Genomic DNA, 12,730 nt, shown 5'->3' with positions numbered 1-12,730 from the left:
CCAGATGTTTTTCATCAAGAACCATGAATAATTCTCTGGGAAATCAGAGAAAATGTTAAAAAAAAAAACAAAAAAAAAAAACATATTGGACTGACACATAATTGCAGAGGATATATATTGAAAAGTTGTGAACTTTGGTCTGAAGATTGTGTCGATAGTCTCACGCAGTGAGAAGTAAGAAGAAGTTGCAATACTCTATGTTGTTCATCCTTCCTGGTTTATTTGCAGAGAAGATTTTATTACTTATCATTTTTATTTAAAAGAGACTCTGTTCACACTTCTATATAATGATTGGATGATTTATTGCACTAGTGTTATTTTTTCATACATTCCATGTTGGCTATTTCAGAAGTCTGTTAAGCAATTAACACAATCTTTAGTTTACAACTTTTCAAATTAAAAGCTCTGAAATTCAGCTCAATATAAATCCTTGCAGATTGCACTGCAATTAACTGGGCAATTGAAAATACACATTCCAAGAATGAAGCCAATAAGAACAGTGTGTGATATCTCCTCTGCTATTATCACTGTCATCTTACCTTCATTCCTAGGTTGAGCTCATGGAGGGAGCATCTGATCTCCTGCGTAAGAAAGTTCATGCGCTCACACTCCTGCAGCGCCACCACCTGGTAGGGAGTCCTCTCTTCGGCTTTCTCCAGCAGCTCGGTCATGTTGAAATCCTCCGGGAGTCTCTCCATGATCTCCTCCAACACCGTACGCACCTGATAATATGTGATGGAATGAACAAGTGTGTCGATGAGAGAGCTTATAGTAATAACATATTGTTTGATTAATCTGTTACAACTAAAGAAATAAAAATTGAGAGGCAATACGAGAGGATACTGCTGGAAATAAAAGACCAATGAAAATATTGGGGTTATCTGTGCCAGACAAACTCAGTGATGTCAAAGCTGACAGCCTGAGAAACTGTTACAGTTTGAAATAGACAGCCCCATAAATATTCATGAAGTTATATTTTGCAACGGCAGCTCTTTGTTTTCAATAACAGTCTAATCCCTCCAGCAAATCAATGCTCACATCATATTTTTGTGGGTAAGTGATGAAAGCTAATGTCTATGTCAACATTTTCCCAAGGCAACCAGCATTAGTGATCAATCAACGGATTAGGTGCCGAACAAAGGATATGAGGTCATCATATCTATGGATTTTTCAGTTCAAATATCTGATGTGGGTTTGGCAGCAGCTAAGCGCTCTGAATAGGGAGTGGGCCTCATTGGTAAGCTCTGCGTGGCTGTCATCTGTTCAGACAGGAGTATCCAGGCTACTGAGCCAGAAAGGTCACACATCATAATACATCGGGGAATGGACACACGTATATAGAATACACAAAACATGCACTGGTAAAAATATTCCAGTCTAGACTAGAAGGCCTTTTGATAAAGTGCGGTCACCAGTTAGACAAGCCTCGGTGAATATACTTATTTTCAAAATATTCTGTCTGTCTGTCTGTCTGTCTGTCGGTGTTGTGCAGCACTAAGCTTGTAGTCATCAGCTTTTCATCATGTATTCAACTCATGCATGAATAATCTGAACCTTCCTTGTGTCATTAGTGTCGACAATTAACAGACAGGATGACATCAGGACAACGGATAGTTCCCATCAGTTGGATTTGCTCAGCTTGTAATAGAACAGCCTGCATGTGATGGAAATGCTGTTTCCAGGGGTTTCACATGAGATGTCTCCTTTGCTTGATATGCATATATGTTAACTGGAGAACTGTACTTAGCTCAGATTTGAACTGAACAACAACTGCAGCCTTCAATAAAATGTGTCTGGCTGGTAATCACAGTCATTTTGAACAAAAACATACTTTAAAAATCAAAAAATTAAGAAAGCAGGAAAGCTCTGATAAAGCTATGTTTGAATGTTTCTATATTTTGAGAAGAGATGTAAAAGAGGTCACTGATTCTGTTGACCTGATTTCCTCAGGCAGATTGTTCCGTTGCTCCAGGGCTCTGCCACTTCTAGTTTTCAGCCATGCACAGGTAAAAGTCCCCTGTCTGAGGAGCTTAAGCTACGTATTGGATGGTATGGGACTCAGAGGTCGTACTCTTAAATACATAGTATTGAGAAGTGTCTTAATAGACAACTGCAAGATCTGAAAATCCATTTGAAACTTTGTAGCATTTCCACCACATGCAGGCTGTTATGTTATAAATATAAAATCTGAGCAAAATCCAGCTGATAGGAAATAAAGTTTCTAGGAAATGATATTGCTTGAAAAAACTGCAGATGAAATTAAGAAAACTGCTAGAGATTTTGATTAAAAGAAAATATAATCATGTCGATTTTAAAGAGGACAAAATCAAAGTTACATGGTAACTGATGGTGTGAAAGATGGTTTCCAAAGATAAACACTGTTCCTGGGTTTGTTATTCATAGTTTGAGCGCTTACTACAGACTTAGGTTTTAATCTGAACAACAAATGTATGCCTGTGGCGGGTTCAGAACAGCTGCAAGTGTTGTTGAACGACCATCTGGGTTTTTCAGACGTCCCAGGGTGTTTATCTTACAGAGAAACAGATGATTACCACCATGACTCAAATGTTAAGCTGGGGGGACGCCACAAACCAAGGCTGAGCATAATGCAATGTGGAAATGTAACTTTATCACCTGTAATTGACACAGTTTCACTGATCTAATTGCAATTATTGGGATAATAATATTTTAAGAAGGCCTACTTCAGAACCACCTCATCATCCAAAAGTTTAAAGGCAAATTTGTTCTGATTAAGCAAAGATAAATCCGCCTGATGATAAATCATTTTGCTAATATGCATAATGGACATTTAACAGAGCTAGCAGTCAGACAGGCTAGACCCTTATTTATGGTATTAAAATAGTCACCCTCGCTCTATTGAATTTTGCAGGGCTACAATCTCTTTGACAGAATATTTGTCTGAGCTTTTACACTGAACTAAACTTTGTTTCAGGGCGGCACTGAACCAGAAAATGCACCAGAAAATGCCATCCCTGTAAAAATCCCCCTGGGTGCTGTCAGACGCCCCAAACAGTTGGTCCCAATTTATTCTCAATTCCGTGTGCAGCAGCTAAAGCAAATGTCACCTGTTGTCATCACACATTGAAGATTTGGTCTTTTTTCCGCACAGCTCAGTGAAACAGTCGTGCTGGTGAAAGGCCGTGGCTTACATATCTGCTCAGGATGGCTCCTGTGTTTGAGGGCTTGACTTTTCAAAGTAAGAATATCATATCAGAATCATAAGCTTAGTTCAGATGCCACCATTATACCTCCTAAAGCCGCACTGGCCTGCAAGTGGGTTTGTCATAACAAACTTATGCTGCACAAAAAGCATTGTTTAAACCCACAGAAGCTGGTTTTATATAACTGAATTTTGGGGTAAGTAGTATTCATCTTTTAAGCAGCAGCACAATAATCTACAAATACTCTATTAGATTTTAAAGTCCTGCTTTGAAATGTCCGCTTCATTATTTCTTTCAAATGAGATAGTTTTTAGATTGTTAGATTATTAGATTGTTAATACTGATGCATCACATAATAAATGGTTGTGAGATGATCAGTGAAAGAGGAAAGAAAAAAAAAACCTTTTTGATAAAAACATAGATTCCCGGGATTGGACTTTTTTCTCATCTTTGCCTTTATCAGAAATATTGAAGTTTTTCTTTTTTGGGGCCTCAGACTGTTACTTCATTGAAACCATTAACTTAAGAATAGAAACATCTCTTTGAGAAATAGGAACCAAAGGGTTAAATATTCATTTAAGAATATTGCTTAGATATTTAACTAACACGATCAGGCCAGACAAAGTTGAATAAGACCATTTATCACACTTAAAGCCAGGAAATTGTAAAGGGTTCAAATCTTTTCAAATTTCCACATAGTGAAGATGATGACTGTGTGGATAAGTAAGTGATCACGTGAAAGTCATGCTGACAATCAGGCTCAAGAATGTAAAGAAAAAAAATCTATTAAATGAACAGTTAAAGCAACTAAATACAGAATGTGAGTTTGGACTCAGAAATGTAAACATATACTGTATTATTACATTCTTACAGTAAACATGTGAGAGAGGTGAGAAACCGCCTCAAGGTAATGAGTCAGTATTACTATGGAAAGTATGGACAGGATGTACCTTTTATTTTGGAGTAATCTCTTCACTTATTATCTTCGGTTATACTACGGCTTTAGTCATGTTAACAATGCCCACTGGTTGTGGTTTGTAGAGCTACAAACTATTATGTATTTAATGTGTTTAAGCTCTGTTTAAGCTCTGTCAAGGACAGTGTGCAGTGTGCATCAGTCAAATTTATTCAAGTAAAACCATGGCCTTATTATTATTATTTTTTCTAGATACGGAAAAACGTAATCCTTCCTGTTTCTCTATAATAATGTCTGCGTGCACAAAACCTGAGCTGTAATTAAATGATTTTCCCAGTGTGGAGGTTCTTGATTGGCCTGCACAGAGCCCTGACCTCAACACCTCTGGGATTAACTGGACTGTAAAACAGATGTTATCAGCCAACATCCCTCCTCAAATCCCAGCAGCCAGGACCCACAGTCTGTTGGGAAGCCTTCCCAGAAGGTGGAAGCTGCTGTAGCAGCAGATTAATACCTGTGGTTTTGGACTGCGATGGTAAACAATCACATGAGCTAGTAATGCCCTGGTGTTCCATCCTCTGGTCATGATTTGTATGATGAGCCACAAATATATATGTGTTATATATAATTTAAAATATCAATATCAGCTCATCCACGAATCATCTTTACACTGCAACTACAGATTTACTGTATAAATCATCCTGTTTACCTTCTCCTCAGGCGTCATCCCGCCGCCCTCACCAGCCCCTCCGTCTCTGGGCTGCATCTCCAGCACAGTGCGGAAAAGCTTCTCTGAACTTTGAGTAAGGAAGCCGATCTCAGCGTTGGGATGGAGGCCGTACAGGTAGGGCGACTCAGCAGGTAGGGTGTCATCAATGTACTGGAACAGAAGAAGCCACGACAGAATTATTGTAGCATCAGAAACCAACATTTATTCAAGAGGTTCACAAAAGATTTTGCACAAACTAAAGTCTACAAAGGCAGCATCATTTTTTTTTTACCTTTTTTGACCTGAACAGGATAACGTTTGGCCTCAAATTCCCTAGCATATTATTTTAAATGAACAGAATGAAGATTGTAAACTCCCATTGCGTTGTGACTAAAAAGTACCAGTGGTTTTCACTTCTTAGGTGTTTAGTTTTTTTTCTAAAATACCGCTGACAAAGGCCGATAATGCAACCATATAAATGATGAGAGATTTCTGGGTGAAATTCAAACACTCTGGATCAATTGACACGCTGCTAATGACCAGAACCGGGGGGAGGGAAATGTGGCAATTTCCATCTGCTGGTCCATAATGAATATCAATCCTTTTAAGTTAGAGCGGATGAAAGTGGAAGCTAGGTTCAGACAGGCTGCTTTTTGTGGAGCACTTAAACCAAATTAAAAAAAGAAAGCCTCTTCTTATCATAATGTCCTTATGAAAGTTTTGATTGAAAATATGTTGACCTTTAATACAGAGACACTTTGTTGTCAGATGCTTGATCTCCCCTGTACCTGCCGGCTAACTTTTGCTGACTGCATATAGCTGTATATTGTTTAAAGAGCAATCAAACTGCTGAGTCATTGGGTTCTTCTTCATGTCTATGCCACCTATCTGCTCCATGTACTGGAAGTTTGCTCCAGATTGTTGAGGGAGGCGATGACCTGACACGCGCTCTGGGACCTACAGGCCTTTACAGCTCCTGTTCCCTGGCCAAATCTTTAACCGCTCAACGCCCCCATCCCCAGCGTAGTTGAATGGTGACGGCCAAATGTAAAACGCTCCAGTCCTTCCCACCGGTACCACTATGACAGTCAGGTTGTGCTTACTGAGCAGCAGACTGAGAGAAAATTAGATACAAGTCGTACTCGCCACTCCCTCTGGCTCCCTGGGGACGTCAAGGGTGAAATCTGGTCTGTCTGTGAGAACACGTTTTTTACCCAGTGTTATTCATATAAATGTTGTCAGTTGTTACTTTTTTTTAAGGCACACCAGTGAAGTTGTTTCCTGCTGTAATAGAATAAAGCTTTAAAAAAAAAAAAAAAAATCAACCTCCAGAAAACAAATTCTATCATGAAACAACCCCAATATGCTCGGCCTAGCGTATTTATTAATCTCTAAGGATGCTAAATAATATCTGAGACTTTACAGCGTGCTGCCGCAGTTGACACCAGAACCTGCCTCATTTTTTATTTCACCCTGTCAATCATTGCTCGTGTTAAATGATAAATAATAATACACGACAAGCAAGGTGAGGTGGTGAGGTGAGGCAGTAACCTGATAATGCCAGGGAGATGTCACACATTGTGTCTGAGCTGCTCTAAAGCAAAGTCAGGCTCAATCTTGTCAAAATTATGAATGGTTATCACACAAGGGGATGAAGCAGAAGGTGGCTGCTGAATTTCATCTGTTATTGGCCATTTAACCATCAAAAGTGGCAGAATTTATAAAGCATCCATCTACCTATTAATTTCACAAGCATCTGTCTATCTGTCTGTATGTGGAATATATATCTCGAGATACGTTTATTTTATAAGTTCCAGACTTGGGCCCAATCCCATTTCACCCCTTGGCCCTACCCCAACCCCTTGTTTTCAAGGGTTATCTTGCCCCTTGAAACTGAGTCACACACGGGTAGTTGTTGACATCTTTCCCTACGAATTGGGACAGCCCTTCAAGAAGCTGTTACATCATCAGTAGTAAACACACAAGACAGTTTTGCCGGGGATGTCATTGTAATAACATTGCTGAGATATTCAATAAATTATGTGAAAATATGGGCTTATCATGCAAAAAAAGAGCTAGTATGCTACGTCTTGCGGGTTCAAGTGTAGGGGTAGGCTGGCCCAATACCTGTTGGCACGGAGGGGTAAGGCCAAGGAAGGCCCTCGAAAAGAAGATTTTTCACACCCTCACTTCAAACCCAGAATGCCTTGCCAATCACCGGCAAGGAGAGAGGGAGACCCACGAATGGAGTATTTTCTCCATTAATAAGGATTAAAAAATTAGGATTTGTAATATCTTAGTTTAATATCATTTCAATGTATTATGGTCACTTTTTTCAGAACAACTTTAAAAACAAAGATTGCGAGCGCGCTAGCATTAGCATTTTTTTTGCATAATAGTCCATTATTTTCACATTTCACTTATATTTGAATCCCTTTAGAATAATGTGACAATCCTTTCAGCAATTGTCAACTTATTTTACTATTGTATATTGTCTCTCTACCTTGAATTTCCTGTTGCTAGATATTTATAATTATATCAATATTTTCTTATTAAAAGCTATAACTGGTAATTCTATAATTTGTACATCATATGTGGTACCCTCAAGTCTTGCTTCACACTTGCTCATTATACTTGTACAGTGACAGTAAAGATCTCTTGAACTTTAAACTCAACAATGCATTTTAGTTCTATTCACTGTACACAATTGTCTCGTGGGCGTTAATAAATATTTTGTGTAATGACACATCTAGATCCACTTATTTTGACTCCACACCTCTCAGCGTTCCTTGTTAGATGACTTCATAATCTCAGCTTTGTAACTTTCAGGTTTGCCAGCGAGAGTTAGTGGCAAACTCTTTCCACCCACGGAGCATCTCCACCTCTGAGAAATATTTGTATGACTCAAACTACAATCTGTTACGAACCAGGGACCCATATGGGAGTTTTATTGTGATTTATTTAGTAATGAATCGTAGAACTCTACACTGTTTATTGGGAACAGTGATGGAGGAAGAAATATCTTTTAATTATAGTGATTCAATTATAGCAGTATTAAACCCACATTTATTTTGCCACATAGAAGTTCCTTGGGGACCCCTGCTGGTCCAGAGACAACACCTCCAGAGGTGGAATCTTAGTATTTTCTTGTATCGTAACAATGTATTCATTGCCCTTATATCCGGGAATGACTTAATTTAATGTTTCAGGTAGTCTAATGGCCTCATATGGTCTAACTGTGATGCCTCACCTGGTGGTAGTTGTTATAGTCCATGTTCCCAGGCAATGGGAAGCCGGGCGCGAGGCACAGCTCTCCCTCCATCATCTCAGGCTTGATATACTCTCCCAGGTAGGTGCGACACAGACGGCGGTCCCAGTCGTCTGTGATGTGACCTCCATACATGATCTCACCGAACAGGTAGCGCAGGTCATCAAACGGCACCTGGGAATTAGAAACAGAGGGGATGTTGCTTTGCTAGATTATGGCCTGTGGTGTTTAGCTGGGGTCACATGTGTTTAGATTTTCGATTAAGATTACAAGCGGTGGCCTTTGCACAGGAATACAAATAAAACAGAACACACGTACCTTAGGATTGGCTTCCAGGTAGTTAAAGAGGACGTTGATAGAAATGGTGAGGTCGCCAACGTTAAAAGGATATGATCTGTTCCAGCCTTGAGGACCAAACTTGCTTCTCTCTGCTACGACCGCATGGAAGTAGCACACAGCAAATAAAATACTCTTGAACTCGTTCTCTTGGGCGCACATTTCCAACGTGTCCTGTAAAACAACATAATGACACATTTTAACGAGGTTGGACTAATCACCTCCTGGAATGTGCAGTTGCATTAACAGAGACAAGTTGGTGTGTTACAGGTAAGAAGTTGTGGCAGGCAGCTCTGTGATCTCCTTTATTTAAAGTCCCCAGCGGTGCGGTGCACTAACAGACAGACAATGAGATGACTTGATGGCAATAAACCCTACAATGAGATTCCCTTTTAATTGTCACAACTTGTCAGACGCTTTCAGCCTCCAACAATCCCTGGGGCTCATTATTGTAGACAGGCAAATAAAAAACTGGACATAAATGGCATTGTGATCTCTGGGGGGGAGAGACAGTTAAATACGCATGCCAATAACCCCTATGGAAACGGGAAGGCTAAATTCTCTTTATTCCAGCAGGAGTCATGGTGAGAGCCACGGTGAAGTCCTTTAACTCTCCCGGCTGCAGTGCCCTGGGGAGCTGACTCCTGTGATGCACACGTACGCACACACTACTACAGTGCAGGGCTGACTACAACAGACACACACACACCATTGGAGGTTTAGTTAATATTCTGCACAGTACCCCTCTGCTCAAAACAGCTGAAAGAGATGCATAGCCTTTCTATTCATGACCTGGACTGGAGCGCACCAACATGCAGTCAGATTGCATAGAGACAGACACATGACCAAACACATGCATGAACACGCACTGAAAGAAACACTTTAATATCAATAAACTTACATAGGTTAAGAGATTAGCTTCTAGGTATGCGTGAGTCTGAACAACGTGACAATTGAACAGATACAGTGAATTTATCAGTTTCAGCAAACCGAGAATTGCAAATCCATAACAGCAACAACTGTGTTATAAAACTGTTATCTCAGTAAAAACCAGACCCACTGTGCTAGACATTAACATCAGCCCACCCGGACTCCATCTTACAGGCTTCCGAGAATGGAAATAGGCAGTGTAGCTGTATGCATCTCCCAGTGAAAAGGTCAAGAGGAAAGAAACTGTCATTTCTCTGGCTTAACGCTGGCTTTGGCCATGCGGGTGGGCTATTACAGAGAGTTAGCCTTACATTGATTAGCTTTCACTGAGCACACATGACTGGAATACTCCCTCCATACTTGCCTCAGCAGACCTCCCTTAGGCCCTGCATACAGCAAGGCTCACAAGCACAAAGTACTTATCAGGCAGATAGACATCGGCAAACTAAGAATCGTGCACTCAGGTAATGGAGCAGAGGAAGATGCATTGGCAGAGAAGCACAGGGGTAATGGTAATGCTCAGATAGAGATGAGGAAGTGATAAAGTAAAGAAAGGCAAAGAGAGTCCACTGCAGCTCTCTGGTCCATTCTGACTAGGACGCCTGTAGGACAGACCAGCAGCATGACACTCTTTGGCCACTCACTGATAACATCCATCGATCCGTCGTCATGTTAAACCTCCATGTTCCCACAGACTGTAACCACACTATCTTTTGACGTTAGCGTGTGCTACATTCATATCTGTCCTACATGGGTCAGCAGCAATTCCAAGGTGAGAAAGGTGACTGCTAGCATCTGCTACATGCTGCATTTCTACAAATTGGCAACTTTGAGCTCTGTTTGGTTTTTACCAATCCCCTTGTAATGACCCTTCATATTACAAATGGCTTGGATAGACTGTTAATGTAAAATATTGTTAGCTTTAATCAATGCTGCTAGGCAGTTCATGCTTTATTCAGGCATCTTATTTTATGACCTCATGTTGTATTTCATTAAAATGATGTTACCAACTAAGTATGGAAAACATTCAAGTGTGGTACCTCAAACTGTACGTACAATATTTAGTTATTTTCCACCACTGTTGAGGTTATTATTCTCAGATTGCCTTCTGGACTCTTACCTGGTTGAAGTTGTCCAGAGCTTTGTGCAGGTTGGCATGCATGCCTGAAGGTGGTTCATTGGTGATCTTGATGGAGTTCTCCAGGATGCCCTGTGGGATGATGTGGCCCTCGGGGGTGGAGGAGGGTTCAGCACTAACAAACACCCTGAAGTCCTCGTGGCTTCCTTCTGCGTGCAGCTCCAGAATTTTCTCTAAAGAACCAAGCCAGCTTGCCACCAAGTGGATGTTCTACAGGGAGAGGAACAGGAAGCAGCGTCAGCAGGGACAGAGATGAGGAAGAAGATGATGACAGGTTATTCGTCGGGGACAAGATCACTTTCCTCTGTGAGGGTTAAAAGGCTAATCTTCACTAAGATAATGTTTTCTGTTGGATATCTGTGAAAGTTCTGGGCTTTAATGGATAAACCATAAAAGCTTAATTAGATGTTTGATGATGGAATCGCCTGTATAATTTATTTTTGTAATGACAACTAGCAAAAAGGAGCAATTAAAATGTTGCATATTCTCCTCTCTCCACTGTGACTTGGATGTGGCACCAAATTAAATGGTACATAGCACTTGAAAAACCCATTTCTAGGTTGCTGACATTAGGTCACCATTCTCCAGTGTATCTTCAGCTGACTTTCTGCATATTCATCTCTCAGTGCAGCGAGGACAGCGGACCTGACTTGTACTATCACACAAGCATGGATGAGCTCAATTTTCCATCTCAACTGTCCTGACACTTACAGGATATCCTGTGAATGATAAGGAGTCAGCCATGCCCCCCCACGTCTCACCATGCAGCGCTGCCCATTCCCTAAATCTAATTACATCACTAATAACTACAGTCATTAATTCATAAGCCTCTTTGCGTTCTCATTTCCCTTTGCTCTCCATATTTAATCTTCCTTATGATGGCTGAAGTTAACCCTCTTTCCGAATGATGGGACACGACATGGAGAGGAACGTCAAATTTTTGGGAGAGTCATTGAATAAAATAAAGAAGAGGAGAGAAGTTTCACATTCTGTGAGAGAGAGGTCTTGGAGGAGCTGGAAGCTGAGAAGGGGATAAGTTAAGTTTCCCCCCTGATGCCTAAGAGAATAATGAATGGTTTACAAATTAAAAGTCTAAATTCAAGTGCTTTTTCATCAAGCCACAGTAGAGCCCTTCCTCTTGGCATGTAAATACTTTGGCAATAAAGGGAGCCAACAGAAGAAGTGAGAGACTGCCTCAGAACTTGTCACTGTAATGAAACCATTCATCCTCTGGCTGCAGGGGGAGAAAAGGGAGAAGAACAAACAGAGTGAGAGAGACAGACCAACAGGCTGACAGACAAACAAACAAGACAGAGGAGCAGCCACTACTTTATGGCTTTTTAATTAACTTTCAGGTGAAACATTTTTTTGTTCCCTCAACGTCTTCTTGATAAGAGCCTTCCAGCCCCTGTGATGAAGGCGCTGATACTACATCAAAGAGTCACCTATTTACATAATGATATAAAAGTTGAATCTCAAACCCATTAGAAGCCACCAGTGGCACGGTGTTTGATGCATTGCTATCACACACAACCTGAGGGAATGCACAATGGTGCATTCAACTGCCTGTCACACACATGGCTTGTACAATAGCAAATATATAAAAACATTCAGGTGCGCAAGCACATTCACACACAAAACATTTCTCTTTCTCTAAGGCGAAAGCACATTTGTCAAGGAGCAGCGCTGAGGACAGCAGCACAGCTGGGCCCCAGCACCGAGGAGGCAGCCCTGCAGTGGAAAAGCCCTCAGACTCCAGACTGACGCCGAAATACGTTGAATGGGGCTGAAGTGCCGAGAGCATAATAGACTGCTGAGTCTAAATCTAAAACTGGTCAGGATAAATATGCTGGATACAAATACACGATTAGATTTTGGAGGCAATGCTTGTTCCCAAGCCGTGTTAAGAAGTAGGAGGGTTCGGGGAAGGGTCAGGAAACCGCTCCCTGTTCAAAACAAAATCTTTATTTGCTACGGAAAAACAGACAACTGAATGACAGACTCCAACCCTGGTAGAGGAAGGTTCCTCACTGAAGAAATTTAAAAAGTCATAAAACCACACCTAACAGACCACCAAGCACGCTTTTGGCAGAATAGTTCATGTGTAGACCAGATTGCAATCCTCTGTAACATAGTCAAGTAATCTCTGAAACAGTCTCAGCTATACACTCCATCGACTAAAAGGCAGCAAATTACATTGTTGACAGAAACACCATCTGGAAACTTCTCTGAGAATAGAGCAAAATGGGAA

General features: G+C 40.8%; 1 protein-coding gene across 1 annotated transcript in view; it reads right to left on the bottom strand.

Moving 5' to 3' along the window:
- Positions 1-12,730, bottom strand: part of LOC133027607 (dynein axonemal heavy chain 9-like) — a 127,042-nt gene that overhangs the window by 4,787 nt on the left and 109,525 nt on the right. Inside the window, exons 71-75 of the mRNA XM_061094657.1 lie at positions 10,462-10,689; positions 8,394-8,585; positions 8,058-8,249; positions 4,808-4,978; positions 540-722 (exon numbers count right to left, since the gene is read on the bottom strand). Of these exons, the coding sequence (XP_060950640.1) occupies positions 540-722; positions 4,808-4,978; positions 8,058-8,249; positions 8,394-8,585; positions 10,462-10,689 (966 nt within the window). The remainder of the gene's footprint in view (positions 1-539; positions 723-4,807; positions 4,979-8,057; positions 8,250-8,393; positions 8,586-10,461; positions 10,690-12,730) is intronic.

The sequence above is a fragment of the Limanda limanda genome, chromosome 21, assembly GCF_963576545.1.
Source record: "Limanda limanda chromosome 21, fLimLim1.1, whole genome shotgun sequence".
In the NCBI taxonomy this organism is placed as follows: domain Eukaryota; kingdom Metazoa; phylum Chordata; class Actinopteri; order Pleuronectiformes; family Pleuronectidae; genus Limanda; species Limanda limanda.
Note: the sequence above shows the minus strand (reverse complement) of the source record. Positions and strands in the feature narration are given on the sequence as shown.